This window comes from Apostichopus japonicus, chromosome 19, assembly GCF_037975245.1.
Source record: "Apostichopus japonicus isolate 1M-3 chromosome 19, ASM3797524v1, whole genome shotgun sequence".
Lineage (NCBI taxonomy): Eukaryota > Metazoa > Echinodermata > Holothuroidea > Aspidochirotida > Stichopodidae > Apostichopus > Apostichopus japonicus.
This window is the reverse complement of record NC_092579.1, coordinates 2,663,854-2,678,300: the sequence shown is the minus strand read 5'-3', so window position 1 is coordinate 2,678,300 and position 14,447 is coordinate 2,663,854. Positions and strand designations below refer to the sequence as shown.

The window sequence follows — 14,447 nt, the reverse complement described above, 5'->3', positions numbered from 1 at the left end:
CCAACCGTCATCGTGAGCAATATATGACAGTGATCATTGTGAAGAAAATGACTCCAAACACCTAAGACAAATCTTGTTACATTTAGGCTGTCATTTTGTAAATCTGTGATGTCATAGTGCCTGCTAGGATACTGAAGCCTAATACTTCATCTTGTGTGTTTCTTTTCTTATTTTCAAGGTAGAATTGTTAACAAGGTTGAACACTGAAACACCCGTGCAATCATTAGGTCATGTATTAAAAGTGGTTTGATATTTTAGATTCTGCATTTGCGAAAAACCCATCTCTATTACAAGATATAAACATTGTAATAAAGGAAAAAAAAGCATAAAAACTTGAAGCATATATGGTTGGATTATGTCATATTTAGACTTGATCAAGTCTCCAGCCATATTTTTGAGGAAACATTAAATCTGTGATGTCTCCCAAAATGGAATAAGATTTTAGCCAGCTATTTGAGGAAGATTTTTGATGACGGGTATCTCTGTCGGTGATGAAGGTTGGGTTTGTCTCTCTTTAAATTATTCGCTTTTTCATACGGTGAAGAAGTCAAGGCTAGAGTCTGATAGCTTTAGCAATCTCACTTGAATGATATTGAACGTTTCTTGTTGAAGCGGTCAGAAGGTGGCAATCAAAATCAAATGCCACTCCAACTGTACGTTCCAACTAGGATGAAACTTTGTGTGCTGAGCTGACATGAATTGTTGGAATTGTCCTTATTGTTAAAGCTTTGTTGATTTTAATTTCTGCCATGTTCTAGAATTACTTTTGTTCTGTGCATTGAAAATCCTCATCTCCTTCCTCTCTGCAGAGAACAGTGTTTCAAGAACAGCCACCTACATTCGGCGCTTCTCGCAGCTAAAGGCCGTCCTACGCCCATGGATGTGGTCGAGGTTCACTACGGTAAGAAGAAAGTGTATTCATTCCTAGCAGTAGCCTGGGGCATTATTTCAGACATCGACATAGAGAGTGAATGGCTGCGATTCATGGGCAGCCCTCGGTTCACCATTCAGGCTTTCATTCGCATCATGGCATTACGCAAGTACCGGGGTATACTCTACTATCTACCGGCCGAGGGATATAGCCAGTCATCTCACAGTACTCAGAACGGCCACGTTGTAGGCGGCGGGGGCAATGAAGGGGAAACCTCTAATCACAATGCTCCACTGGTCAACAATACCTCTGTTTCAGTCCAAGCTGGTGATGGTATCCTCAACCCCAGCTTTCAGTCTTCTGAATCACAAGAAAGCCATGATGGTTCATCGGAAAGTGATTCTCCTACCACACAGCAACCACTTCTACCTCCACTGAGTGAACCCGTCCCGTCCAACTGGGTGAAGGTAGAGGGTAAATTTGTCTGCATCGTGGTCCTGCAAGATTCGCATCTCAGCAGGGACATCGTCGCGTGGCCCAACAGGGCCTTCAACGAGGGGGTCATGTGTATACAGTACGTTATGTATCCCGTCTCCAGGAAGCATCTCCTGGATGTCATGGTAGAGATGGGAAAGGGTGACCACATGGAGAAGAACTCTGTCACGTCGGTCTTCGTCAAAGCGTTCAGAATCGAACCGTTGGAGGAGGACGGTATCGTGACCGTGGACGGAGAGAAGGTAGAGTTTGGTCCGATCCAGGGACAGATGATGGAAACCAAGGCCAATATTCTCATTCCATCGTAGAGTCAAAGATGGTGATTAAACAGGTAGTGTCGTAAACTCAGAATGGATCAGACTTGTATTCCTGGTATCTATGGTTACTGGCGATATCTATCAAAGTATGGGTGCTGCCTAAATGAGTTGGGTCTCTGACTTGTCTCTGGGCGTTCAGGTAATATATATACATATATATATATGTATATATATATATATATATATATATATATATATATATATATATATATGTATATATATATATATATATATGTATATATATATATATATAGATATAGATATATAAATATATATATATATATATATATATATATAGATAGATATATGTATTTCCTCTTACAGAATAAAACAGCTTTGTATAGTACACAAACTGTTTTATTCTGTATTGAGAGAAGATTATTTCAAATGCCGAACAAATTTAGCATTCTGGTCCAGACAGGTAATAAAGTGACATTTCTAGAGAGCTTGTTCACAGCCTTTAATTTTTGTAGTGCCTTGCCGCTCTAGAATAATGACCATATCTTCAGTATTTCCTAATGATCATCTTATTGCTATGAAGGGAACTGTAGGAGGCAATGTGGGGTACATGGGGGGGGGGGGAGGGAGGGGTTAGGGAGAAGTGTAATAACACATACTTGATAGTTATTACGACAAGGCTTAAGGGTTTTTAATGTTTCATATATTCTTGTAATCAGAGATTGAGCCATAAAACAATGAATAAAACAAATGCTAGAATGCGAACTAGAGTCACTGCTGTTGTAGAGATGTTTCTCTGAGTTGTAGATGAGTTATATTTGTAACTAAGATATATTTTGATGTATTTATGGCCTGTTTACTGCTCTACAATTAAAATCTTGGCAAGAATGCAATATCTTCGAAATCTGTCTTTCTTTGAAAAATAAAAGAATTTTCTTTATCACTTGCTATTCTGTCAATAATTTTTCATTTAAAATGTTTTAGGAAAGAGTTACAAAGGTTACAACAATTGTTAAAATGATTTTGGTATTTGTGACGACCAGATGACATATTGAGTCAATTAGTTAAGCGTCAGGGAAGAACACTCACGACTCATCGGAACCCTCCTGCGTCGAACATTGTGATAAATAGTAAAGTAGTATTTTTTATATTTGCAAGTAAACAAAAAAAGAAGGAAAAGGAGAGGGGAGAAGTTAAAACAAAATGATGAAAATGAATATCATGTAAATGACCTAGTAGTGTACACTTCATTGTGTCAGATATGTAACATTTGAAGGTTATAACTGTGCATTAACACCAAATGTTAACACGGAATGTAACACTGCCTGTATCAAGCTTAGGTGTGACACGTAATGTTAACACGGAATGTTACACTGCCTGTATCAAGCTCAGGTGTGACACTGAATGTTAACACGGAATGTTACACTCACTGCCTGTATCAAGCTCAGGTGTGTCGTCTTATTCCATCACATGCCGACAGCAGTTTTACCGTCCAGTGTAGTTGACTGAGTTTGGAGTTCAGACTACAAAAGGTTACCACTGGTAGTAAAGTTAACGATATTTAACTGATAGTTTATTGTTTGGTTTTAAGAAGGATGAGCATAAGAGTGTTACTTGGAATAGAATTGAGGGATGACTGGCAACTGCAAAAGGTAGAGAGAGGAGGATAGGGGGAAGGGGTAGGGTAGACTAAGCTTTGAAATTTCATTGAAACAGTAATATTCATGGAAATTCCTCTGAACCCTCTTAGTAAAAAGTGAACCCTCTCGGTTAATAGTGAACCATCTTGGTACATTATGAACCCTCTGGATACATTGTGAACCCTCTCAGTACAGTGTGAACCCTTACCATACATTGCAAAACCCTCCTGGTATTATGAACCCCTCTGGGTACATAGTAAATCCTCTGGATACATTGTGAACCCTCTCAGTACATTGCGAACCCTAACCATACATTGCAAAACCCTCCTGGTATTATGAACCCCTCTGGGTACATAGTAAATCCTCTGGGTATATTGTTAACCCTCTCAGTACATTGTGAACCCTTACCATACATTGCAAAACCCTCATGGTACATTATGAACCCCTCTCAGTATATTGTGAACCCTCTGGGTACATTGTGAACCCTAACCATACATTGTGAACCCTTGCCATACATCGTGAACACTAATACAAGACTGTTAAGTACTGTCCTTTGCATGTTGAAACTCCCAAGAGAAGCTTTTAAAGAAATTTGAAAAATGTTGGGAAAGTACAAACTGAATGCTGGGAGGTATATATGTAAACTTAACATGTGTATGACTATGCATTCCTTGCACATGCAAATCAGTCTTTATCTGTTAGGTCTGCACCCTATCAACACCATCCATCTCATTATAGCTTTAAGAGAGCAATTTGTTTCCTGATTACAAAAAAAACATTTTTTTTTTCTACAGGGTATATTCTTCAAGGTAGCCTTGTTACTTGTTCAGTCTAGACGCAACTCTTTTTCAGGTCACATATTAGGTTTATGTTACTAGCACGGGAAACAAATCCTATGATGTGATGATGGAGATTGAACATTTTAATTATACATTTTCAACTATTTGCAGGAGTGGTTACCAAAATGACATGATAAAATCCGTAGTCTGTTTCTGCCTTCAACAAAGGTACATGATCAATTCAAGCAAATTGGTACACGGTTGTTGCATCAGATGAAAATGAAAAGATAGTCAAAATTTCAGAAAACAAATTTAAAAAAAGGAAAGTTATCTGCATCAGCTGTTCTAAAGTTAATCTGTTTTGTGTAATCAGTTGGTATGGGACAGGAGGTGAAGTGGTAAGGGGGGAGGGGTGGGTGGGAGAAGGTATCCATACCTTCAGCTCTGAAGATTGTGTAGTTAAGAGGGATAGGGTTGGATGATTAGTTACTGTACAACCATGCTTTATGAAAATTAAACTGCACAGCTAGTCGTAGTGTTACCTCGGCGCACAGGATTATACAGAGGTGGAGTTTGTTGTGTGTTGAATTTAAATATGCATTACTAATGTTAAATCGCAACCCAAGTCCTTTCAAAAAGTGGCCAAAGTTTTGTTTGCAATTTATGCAAAAATTGCCAGACATTTCTTTATTTACAAGCAAGGCATTTTTCTAATTTTTTAAAATAAATTCCTTTAAAACTGCACTTTTTGTTCTATCGATATGTTTAACATTTAGTGCAGTTTCTTATTGTTGCTCACTTTGAGGAAATTTTACGTCTGAAATATTTGCGTGTGTGTGTGTGTGTGTCTTTCTCTCATATGATTGTTTAGTGAATTTATTGTATTATCTTTGTTTTCAGCTTTTTACAATATTTTGTTATGATTTATGGAAAAAATTAAATGAAATTCAAAGAAGGAAAATATTGACATTATCATGAAAGCATGGTCATTTGTAATGTTGTACTAAGCTAGTATAGGTCTTCGTAAGCTTTTCTTAAGCTTTTAACAGTGCTACATCAACATATCTACTTTTATTGCAAATGATTTGTAAAATGTGAAAACTCAGGTGAATATTCCTGTTAAAAATGTTAGTGTAACAAACATTCAAGAACATGGATATGTTAGAGATGAAGAGAAGGGGAGGGATAGTCATTTAACAATGGCCAGCAGCATAGCACCAGCTAGTTTGCCTAATTGCAAATTGAAGTCTCCTAGCTTTCCTTAAAGGTCACAAGTACTTTCAACTACAATTTGGCAGAAGTTGTTCAAAAGTTTCCAAAAGAACTTTCCTGAAGTTTCTGATCCTGCAAATTATCCCCGGATAATAAAAACAGAAATCAGGCCTCTGGTATTCAAAGTGGGATCTCAACCCTTTTTAAGGGTCCCCAAAATCTTTTTTGGAGGGTCGGCTCAAAAATGATGAAAATCTTTTGCAGATGTTTGTGAAGAGTAGTAAAATCTTGAACATCATAAATTACATTTTTACACAATTTTGCAACTAATCACCCTTAATCATATTAACATTTCTCAAAGACAAGGGGGGGGGACACCTCCAGCTTGTTGACCTCTTCCCATTGACTAAGACAGTCACTCGAGGGACTCCAAGATGAAGCAGGTGACAATTGTAGTCACCGAAGCAAAATAGTTTGAATACCAGGCAATGAGCCACCCAGTCATCTCAGAAAGAACAATAGGTTTGAGGCAGTATAAATACTGATAACCTTTAATAACTGAACACATTATTGTATATTCAAACTAATCATTCCATATTTTAAATTTCATATTTTGAAAAATGACCAATTAATGAGCCTTACAGTAGCATATGTGTCACAAAATGTTCATTCCAGTCAAAACTATAGAAAAGTGAAATCCCTTAAGAGTAGATTATTATGTAATATAACCTATTGTACCACACCTAATTATATTCCGGCCATTTAATTGGTCAATTGCTCGTCGATTGCATGCAAAATCCGCTCTATTGCACGCTATGATGATAGAACCATGCGTTATACTTTTTTGATAGCACTTTTTTCAATGGTAAGAGAGCAGAGAAACCTGTCTGTTCAAAACAATCTGTTGCATGAGTGCATTTTACATCCAATTATATCCAAACTTGAAGGTGTAGTATAAAACAAATAATGAATGGTTTCCATTCGTGCAATAGTGCAAATATTTCATTCGTTGAAAGATGTAATTTGTTCCATTCAACTTGGCTGCGCCTCGTTGAATGGAACATTCCATTTTTCAACTCATGAAATATTTGCACTATTGCACTCATAATCATTCATTATTTGTATACTATATTAATGCACTAATTTTGTTAACGAACTTTGAATTTGATTTACTGTTCTTGGACGTGCCATGTACTCTGAAATAGATAGGTCACACAAGGACATTTGATGCCAGTATGTATAGCAGTGCCTTCTTTGACCGTTGGGGTTCATGGTGGTGCAGATTGGTTGAAGTTATCGTCCAGCCTTGTTTATGCACATCTACAATGTCATATGTGCTTGTTGGATGTATCAAACTGCGAATTGATATCAAATGCTTGTTTTATTAGAAGAGGTAATTTTGGTGTAAATTTGCAGTTGCTGCAAGTAGATGAATTCTCATGATACTCATTTCTCCACAGCTGATTTTGTCAATTGTGTTTTATACCGTAAGCAATCATTTAACTCCCCATCAGTCAGGGATTCAATCCCTGTATTATAAACAATCATTGAACTCCCCCCCCCCCCATCATTCAGAGATTCAATCTCAGCCAGTCAGATACCATATCAGAGTGCAGCTCAAATATTTGGCCACAAAGTGGATATTGTTACTATGGTTACAGTTTTATCCTTTGGTCATTACACAAAAAAGACAAAATCTATAGGAGATAATAAGAAACTCATATAATTGAAAGGCCACTATAACCCTCAGATGGGCACTTTTAATGAAACCAATTTGAGGATAAAACAGGGTATAATAAATAGATAACTTAGGAAGTATAATTTGTCTAAATATTTACAGTATCATATCACGGTACTCTGTCTGACTATTGTCATTATTATGGTTTCTGGCAACGGTGTGTAACAAGTGTCACTATTTGAATAATGTATTTCCTATCCAAGCAATGAATGGCTTATTGTCATAATAACATGCTTCCATCACTTATTAGTAGGTGGAGTTGTTTTCTTTGATGTAGCTACCAATCCTCTTTTTTATCCCTAGCTTCTTTTTCGATGTTTCATCATACACGTTATAAATGACCTTTTCTGCTCTCTCTCTCTCTTTTGTGCATTGATATCACTTTCTGATACATTTTTTGTAGATTCTATCTGTTAAACCTCACAGTTCATGACCTTAATATACCTCTTATCAAATAAACAAAAGGGATCTTGTACTCAACCAATGCAATTTAAGTATCAAGTAATGGAGTGCAAGCCTAGGTGTACTTACTTGTTTCTTCAATGGTTTCACATGCACACCGGAGTACCCACATAATTACATTAATTCCTTTGGGTAATCAAGGAAAAAGAGGTCCCAACTGCATCCCGTAATGGGCTGAATGCAGATACATGCATGTAGAAACAGGGTATTGATTTTATGTTATTTTTCCTTTCTAACCTGATTTCATCGATGGTGCAGTACTTTGAGATGGATTGTTTAGCCATCTTTAATATTTTTTTGTCTCTCTCTGCAGTTTTCTTTGGGCCTTAATTTGTTTTAATTAGTCAACAGTAATAAAGGTACCCACTGTTTGAGTCTTGGAGAGGGTGAAATTAAGTTATTATATATCAAATCAGTTAAGAATCTTTTTTCACTTTGTTGTTGTTGAACCATGCACACCTGAATATGATTACAGCTGTTTATTGTTACCATTTGTATATTTACACACACACATACACAACGATACATACAAACAAATGCAAATCATATATATATATTTGGTTGAAATGAAAAGAATCAAGAAATTTGTAAATGTGAAGAATTATGACATTCAATGAAAATACCAAAGGCAAATGACGAGTGCCTGGAAATACTTGTTAATATTTTATGTGGTATCAATATTTCATAATTTGCAAACAAAATAAAATAAAATGAAATAAAAAGAAAATACAATGAAAATAAATATTTCTTTTTGTCTTTTATTGAACTGTTGAATGACCCTGAAGAATTGAAGTTTACACAGCCCATTTATAAAAAGTAGCAGATACAAGAGATCTGCCACAAAATTAATGAACAACAGATTTAAGAACCTTCTTGACTCTTTATGGAATTCAAATAGACTCAACAATCATGTGACATGTTAACAAACTCAAATCATAATAAAGGATTATTTCTGTCATATTGTTGAGGTAGTTAAGAGGCACGTTTCATAATTTGTGACTACACCTTTTGACTTTCTTGAATAGAAGGAATAATTGCCTCTTTCATACTATGTCAGTATTTTCCTGTAATACAGTTCATGAAAGTCTCATGGCAAACTGATTTTGAAAAGTCCAATTTTTTTTATCTTTAAGTTGTCAAATTCTTGTGCTAAATGGCACCCAGTTGCGACAATTGTTTCTATAATGTTGTGACATGTCCTGCTTCAGAGCACTCGTATTGTCAGTGCGAGCAGTATGAATATCATGTTTCTATCAGATAAAGGTAAGGAACTGTTTGTACTGTCAATACCAGTGCTTTGAGAGCATGACATTGGAGTACAGTTTAGGGAGGTAATATTAGCATTAGGAAATTGTCCCAACTGGCTGTAAAAAGTAATTTCATATTCATAAGTAAAAACTTCAAAAGATTTCAATAATTTAGTTATAGATATGCAAACATATTGTTACAAAAGGACTGCTTACTGCATAAAAGACCCATTTCCATTTCAAACAACACTTGATAATACCCCAAGAGACTTGTACATAAACAAATGACCCATAAAATAGATAAACTATAAAGAACAAGGTGATGTATCTAATATGCATGGAGTAGTCTTATGAATTCAAGGTGACCTATCAAACTCTTCGAATAGTTGAATACCATGAAGTAGGCATATGAGAATAATTTGGGTTTTCTTAACAAAAAGAAATCCATCAGTTCATGTGGCTCATGTCAAAGTACACTTTTAGTCTCAATAACATTACAACAAACAGTATTAACTCAAATATTAAACCAATATAGCCTAAACCATAAACTATTCTCTTTACAAACATATATAATAAACCATCCTATAAAACATGCACATATAATATTAAAAACATTTACATTTTTGTCTTTTCAAAAGAAAACAAAGTTGGATATCAAAGATAAATATAGGAAATACAAGGCATGTTATACCAATTCAAGGTGCAGCTAGAATATAGATATCAGCTGGAAAGGGTTTGCAAACAATTTGAGATTAAGCCCCCCTCCACAGATTTGAGAGAGTAAAAGAATTTATTCTTAGACACATATTGTCTAATATCCATTTCATCAATCCTCTAGTAACTGTGATAAAAATCAATTCTTCCAAAACTCTACAAGGTAACCTCCAGAATACTAGTTATACCCAAGAAAGAGTTACTTGAAAACTAATTATGCTATGACTTCTAGCATGAAAACATTGTTTCAACTCTGAAATGCTGTTTTGTTTGGGCATACATTGTTTTAAATAACCATGATATTTTTTTTGTCAGTTTATGATTCCGTCAACAGATGTATGATGACAACCATGATACCTGTCACTCATTTTAACAAGGCTTTTTTTCTCAATGTATTGAGTTTATTATAGTCTGTTTTCAAGCATTGTTTTTCAAATCCACATCAACAAGAGTAGCGACAGGTTTCAAGGATAGAGAAATAAGCAGAACTTGAATTGAATAGGTATTTATTAAAGCAAAAATATGCTATAAAGACAAAGCTGGTCACCTATGGTCATGGTCTACACAACTCCCTAATTGCCACCTGAGGAAGTCCATTCCCATTAAAAACTACACTTGATTACCCTTAAGAATCTTCAGTCTCTCTCTGCTTAACAAATGCATCACACAAACAAATAAACAAAGCAAGGAGAATATAATGGCTGGAATACAATCTTACCTCAAGGTGAAAATCACTTTCAGTTTGAAGCTTGGCTTCTGTAATGATGCTTAGAAACTGTAAGAATACTTAAAACTTATCAACATTTCCAGACAATGTATTTTATCCAGTAACTTGACTTTTAGGCATCATGATACATCTGATAATGTAGACGTTCATTTGTATCCAGGGATACACGTAAGGGAGGAAGTGCAATGAGTCAGACATTAATCAAAGCTACCTGGATATAATACTCTATTAATTATTCAAACAATATGCAGCGCAAAGATCACAATCATTGTGAAAAATAGATCATCTTTATGAAGCTAATTCTGCCATAAATCTAGCCAGTCTGTAGAAATGTTATATCCAATGCCAAAAAAGAAAGGTTAGCCCAAAATATAAAACATATGACTCTTCTTTCTTGGCATTGATTTTCTACAGTTTTTCCCCGAGTTACTTGATCATCGGTATAAAAACATTCCACAGGATATCTATCCCCCGTAGAAGGGTCAAAGTTAGAGCCTTTATAAACCGAAACACTGCATTTGAAAGGATAACAATATCCACTTCCTTTACTGTTCCTACTGACAGTAGAGATTGTTGTTTGAATACTGGTTGGTCTGATTAAGTATGATTATTACAGAGTATGGTGTAACAACGATGAAGATATCAATTGTAGCGGGGAGGAAGAGATGTGACTAGGATGAAGGTTCCTGATGAGGTGAGAAGGACCATAGCAACAGTATCAGTTACTTGGAGAAAAGAATAAGTTCCCCTCCCTCCCCCTGCTAACCCCCCAACATCTGCCAACTCTCTTCTCCTCCCTTCCTCCCAAAACAAAAATTACATAAAAAAAAACAAGAAAAGATTGGCTGGTATAGGATTAGAACCGATGACAATATTATGGTTTGTGAGTCTTGTGTTCTACCACCTTAGTCAATGGTGATTGGCTGTATATATATTATGTTGCTCTTTCAAATTTGGAAAGAAAAGCACACTTTTAGCTTCCTGCTCGTTTTCAATTAAAAGTCCCAGGGAGTACAAAACTCTAAAATAAGTTAATAAATCTTAGCAAGGTGTACTAAAGGTATAACTTTGAAACGGTCGCTGAATGTTGAGGCACTATGGCAAGGACTCACTTTTATAAAAAGTTAACAATGTTGAACTCCAGATTACATCTTTAGGGTTGAGAAAAACTGGAGGGATAGCTCATTAGACCATTCAGAAAAGAAGTTTCCTCTTCCAGGAAATCCTTGTCCTGGAAAATAAATGAAACAAGATCACAATTATGAACTTTAAAGGAACAGGAAATGATATTCTTTAATGTTTTCAAAAGGGCTTTAACCTCTTTTAGAAGTAAAATTTGTACCAGGGAATAATATATCTTCTATCCAGTCAGCCAACTGCTATGCCAAACTACTGTACCACATTCAGATTTCTACAAATTTCAGTTTTTATTTTCAATATTTATGACATTTTTAAACATTTTCAATACTTATGACTTTTTAAATATTTTTAATATTTATTTCTGATCACAACAGACCACAAGATAGATAGCAAATTTTCACATTTTTCCTACATAATTTGAGATGATACTTGAACACTCAGTCACCTCAATGAAATGAACTGTCATAGGAAGTTAGAACCAAATTACATTTTAAAGAATAAATAAAAAAAATCACCTCAAAAATCGTTTTAATATTCATAAGATTTCATTCAGAGTGTCATTACAGCACTAGAAAGTATTTTGAGATTTCACTACATGATCTATTTAAATATGACAAATATACATAGGATATATTTTCATACAACACATTTTACAATGCAAGCATTGTCATCCTCTCTGAAAACATTACAATATTCTTTTAAGACTTACTAATATATTTTTAAGGGTAATAGCAAACTATGCATATATACTGTGATAATATGAAATGGCAGCTTGAGTGAAAAAACACATTTATCATTTGAAGTAATGAGCTCAGGGAGCGTGGTTTGACTAATCGTCAAGAATCGTGCTGTGTCAAACAGGACCATACACCAAATGACAGAAATTTGGAAAAATTAGAAAATTCAATATATGTTTAAATATTAGATACCTTGCAATATGTTAACTAAAGTGTCAGATTTTTTTTTTTTTGGTTGAACATCAAGAAGGAACTAACTTAGCCCAAGAAATGATTATTTGTGAAATAAATGCAATAGATCAAAGATGGTCTACTACTGTTGATCTTGCCTAGATTGCATAAAAACTACCATGTCATGGAAAATTGACCCCTAAATCCTTTGTTAATATGGTTAAAAAGATTTCAAAAAAGAAACTTTGTCTCTTGCTTTGTATTGCTTTATCTTGTAGAATGCATGTTAGCATGTTAAAGGGCAAGTTTAATTAAATCTTCAAAGCTTCAACACTATCATGTTGATTATTTTCACCAACATATTGTCTATGCACACCAACCTACTGGATCTGTGCATCTACACACAGTACTTTGATACAAAGTTGAGAGTTACAAGTAAGCTAAAACTAACTGTGAATTCCCATATACTAACCTTATCAGCTGCCAAACGCCACACACTAACAGTGTGATTAAATTCTGCCTTGTTAAGTACATGGTCCACCAGTTCATCCTTACTTGAGATATGAGCTACAGCCTGTTGTATGGAGGGGTATGAAGTAGGGTTGGGTACCCTATACTTGTCACCAGGATATCCACCAGCTATAGGTAGTAAGAATGCTGGCAAAACAAAGCAGTTAAAGTTGATAAATTATTGAAATAAATATGAATGCTTACGTGGATAAGAACATACAAGACACAGTGTGTATTAGCATACATTTGAAATATATTTTACCTGTCAACAGGTTGGGTTAATAATAGATGTACCAAGTCTACAGCTTGCTTTACATACAAGAATCTGGGCTGAAGCTATTATTGCCATAAACTGTTGACAACATAAACAGCTGTCCACAACATTTTAAATGAGAAGAAACAACCTTGAACAGTTTATATAAAAACAACACAACACTTGCTTATTGTTACAGTAAAATATACAGACAAATTTAAATATTACTCTAGTTTAACTTGAGTTAATCTGTGGAGAAATAGAATATGACCCCTGCAGGCCTAGAATTGACCCCTGCATGCCTAGAATATGACCCCTGCAGGCCTAGAATTGGACCCCTGCAGGCCTAGAACTGATCCCTGCAGGCCTAGAATATGACCCCTGCAGGCCTAGAATATGACCCCTGCAGGCCTAGAATTTCACACAATTTTAGCCACTTGCTAAAAAAATGCCAGTGCTTATAAGAAATCTACTGGTTAAATTCAAGTTCTTGTTGGTATTTTCCTGAATTACGACACACATCAGTTTCTTAACAGGCTTTTTGAGAACAGCCTGATGTTTGCTGATAATTTAAGCAGTAAATATGTTAGGTACAGAAATCACATCAATTCTTGATAACCAACGTACCATGTATTAATGTCATTTATTATCAAAACAATGCCAGTGCTCTCTGCTCAACTGGCAATATCAACCAGACATTAAGGCAGTAAATGGCCCAAATTTCAATATTTCAATCAAGGCCTGCCCTAATCAGCTACATCAATATGACAATACCCTTGAGAGGTGACAATGATTCCGACAATCCAATCAGCCTAACAAACTTAAGAAGGCCTTGCCATTTATTGAAGAACAACACTTGATAACCTTTTGTACACTGTCCTTTCTATACTAACACAATATTTATCTAGTTATCTAAGTGTTTTGCTTACGCAAGCTGATAAAACCAGAGCGATTTATAATCTTAAAATTTATAGTAATTTCTTGGTGGTACATATTATTTTATTTTCTGTGCCATCTTATGTGTTACTGTGGAATAGACAAAATTTAACATCGAAATATGAAACCACGAAGCTGAAAAAAAAAAATCAAATATCTCCGCATAACAAGTTAGTGCCAACATCTAGATCTGACATATATGTATATTAAATATTTCGATAAAGTAAAGGACAGTGATCATACACAGTCTCTATAATAAGGAAATACTTCTGGCTATTTGTTTGCAATCCACTCAGACAATGTTTATCCTCTAAACTATCAACGGTGGAAAATTTGTGAAGTTACATCTATCTTGATCTCAAAGTTTTAAGTGTCGCATATTTAATATTACGGAATCTCATGATTCATTCCCAAGATGATGGTAAATGCTATTCACAAAGAACTCCATGCCCTTTTAACCCCCCCCCACCCCCAAATAAAGATAAATATATATATCTATAGATATAAAAGTTCAAAGTTTCTATTTCGAGATCCGGCTTT

General features: G+C 35.2%; 3 protein-coding genes across 6 annotated transcripts in view; 1 reads left to right on the top strand and 2 right to left on the bottom strand.

The window, feature by feature from the left end:
• Nucleotides 1-3,944, top strand: part of LOC139960183 (sphingosine kinase 1-like) — a 34,391-nt gene extending 30,447 nt beyond the window's left edge. For both annotated transcript variants that reach the window (XM_071958354.1, XM_071958355.1), the window contains one exon: nucleotides 810-3,944. In XM_071958354.1, the coding sequence (XP_071814455.1) occupies nucleotides 810-1,674 (865 nt within the window). In that variant the 3' untranslated portion in view covers nucleotides 1,675-3,944. The remainder of the gene's footprint in view (nucleotides 1-809) is intronic.
• The window catches only part of LOC139960188 (mediator of RNA polymerase II transcription subunit 7-A-like), a 129,553-nt gene that overhangs the window by 83,687 nt on the left and 31,419 nt on the right, over nucleotides 1-14,447 (bottom strand). The window lies entirely within an intron of this gene.
• Nucleotides 10,584-14,447, bottom strand: part of LOC139960182 (uncharacterized) — a 35,207-nt gene continuing 31,343 nt past the window's right edge. For all 3 annotated transcript variants that reach the window (XM_071958353.1, XM_071958351.1, XM_071958352.1), the window contains exons 29-30: nucleotides 12,681-12,865; nucleotides 10,584-11,391 (exon numbers count right to left, since the gene is read on the bottom strand). In XM_071958353.1, coding sequence (XP_071814454.1) covers nucleotides 11,314-11,391; nucleotides 12,681-12,865 — 263 coding nt within the window. In that variant the 3' untranslated portion in view covers nucleotides 10,584-11,313. The remainder of the gene's footprint in view (nucleotides 11,392-12,680; nucleotides 12,866-14,447) is intronic.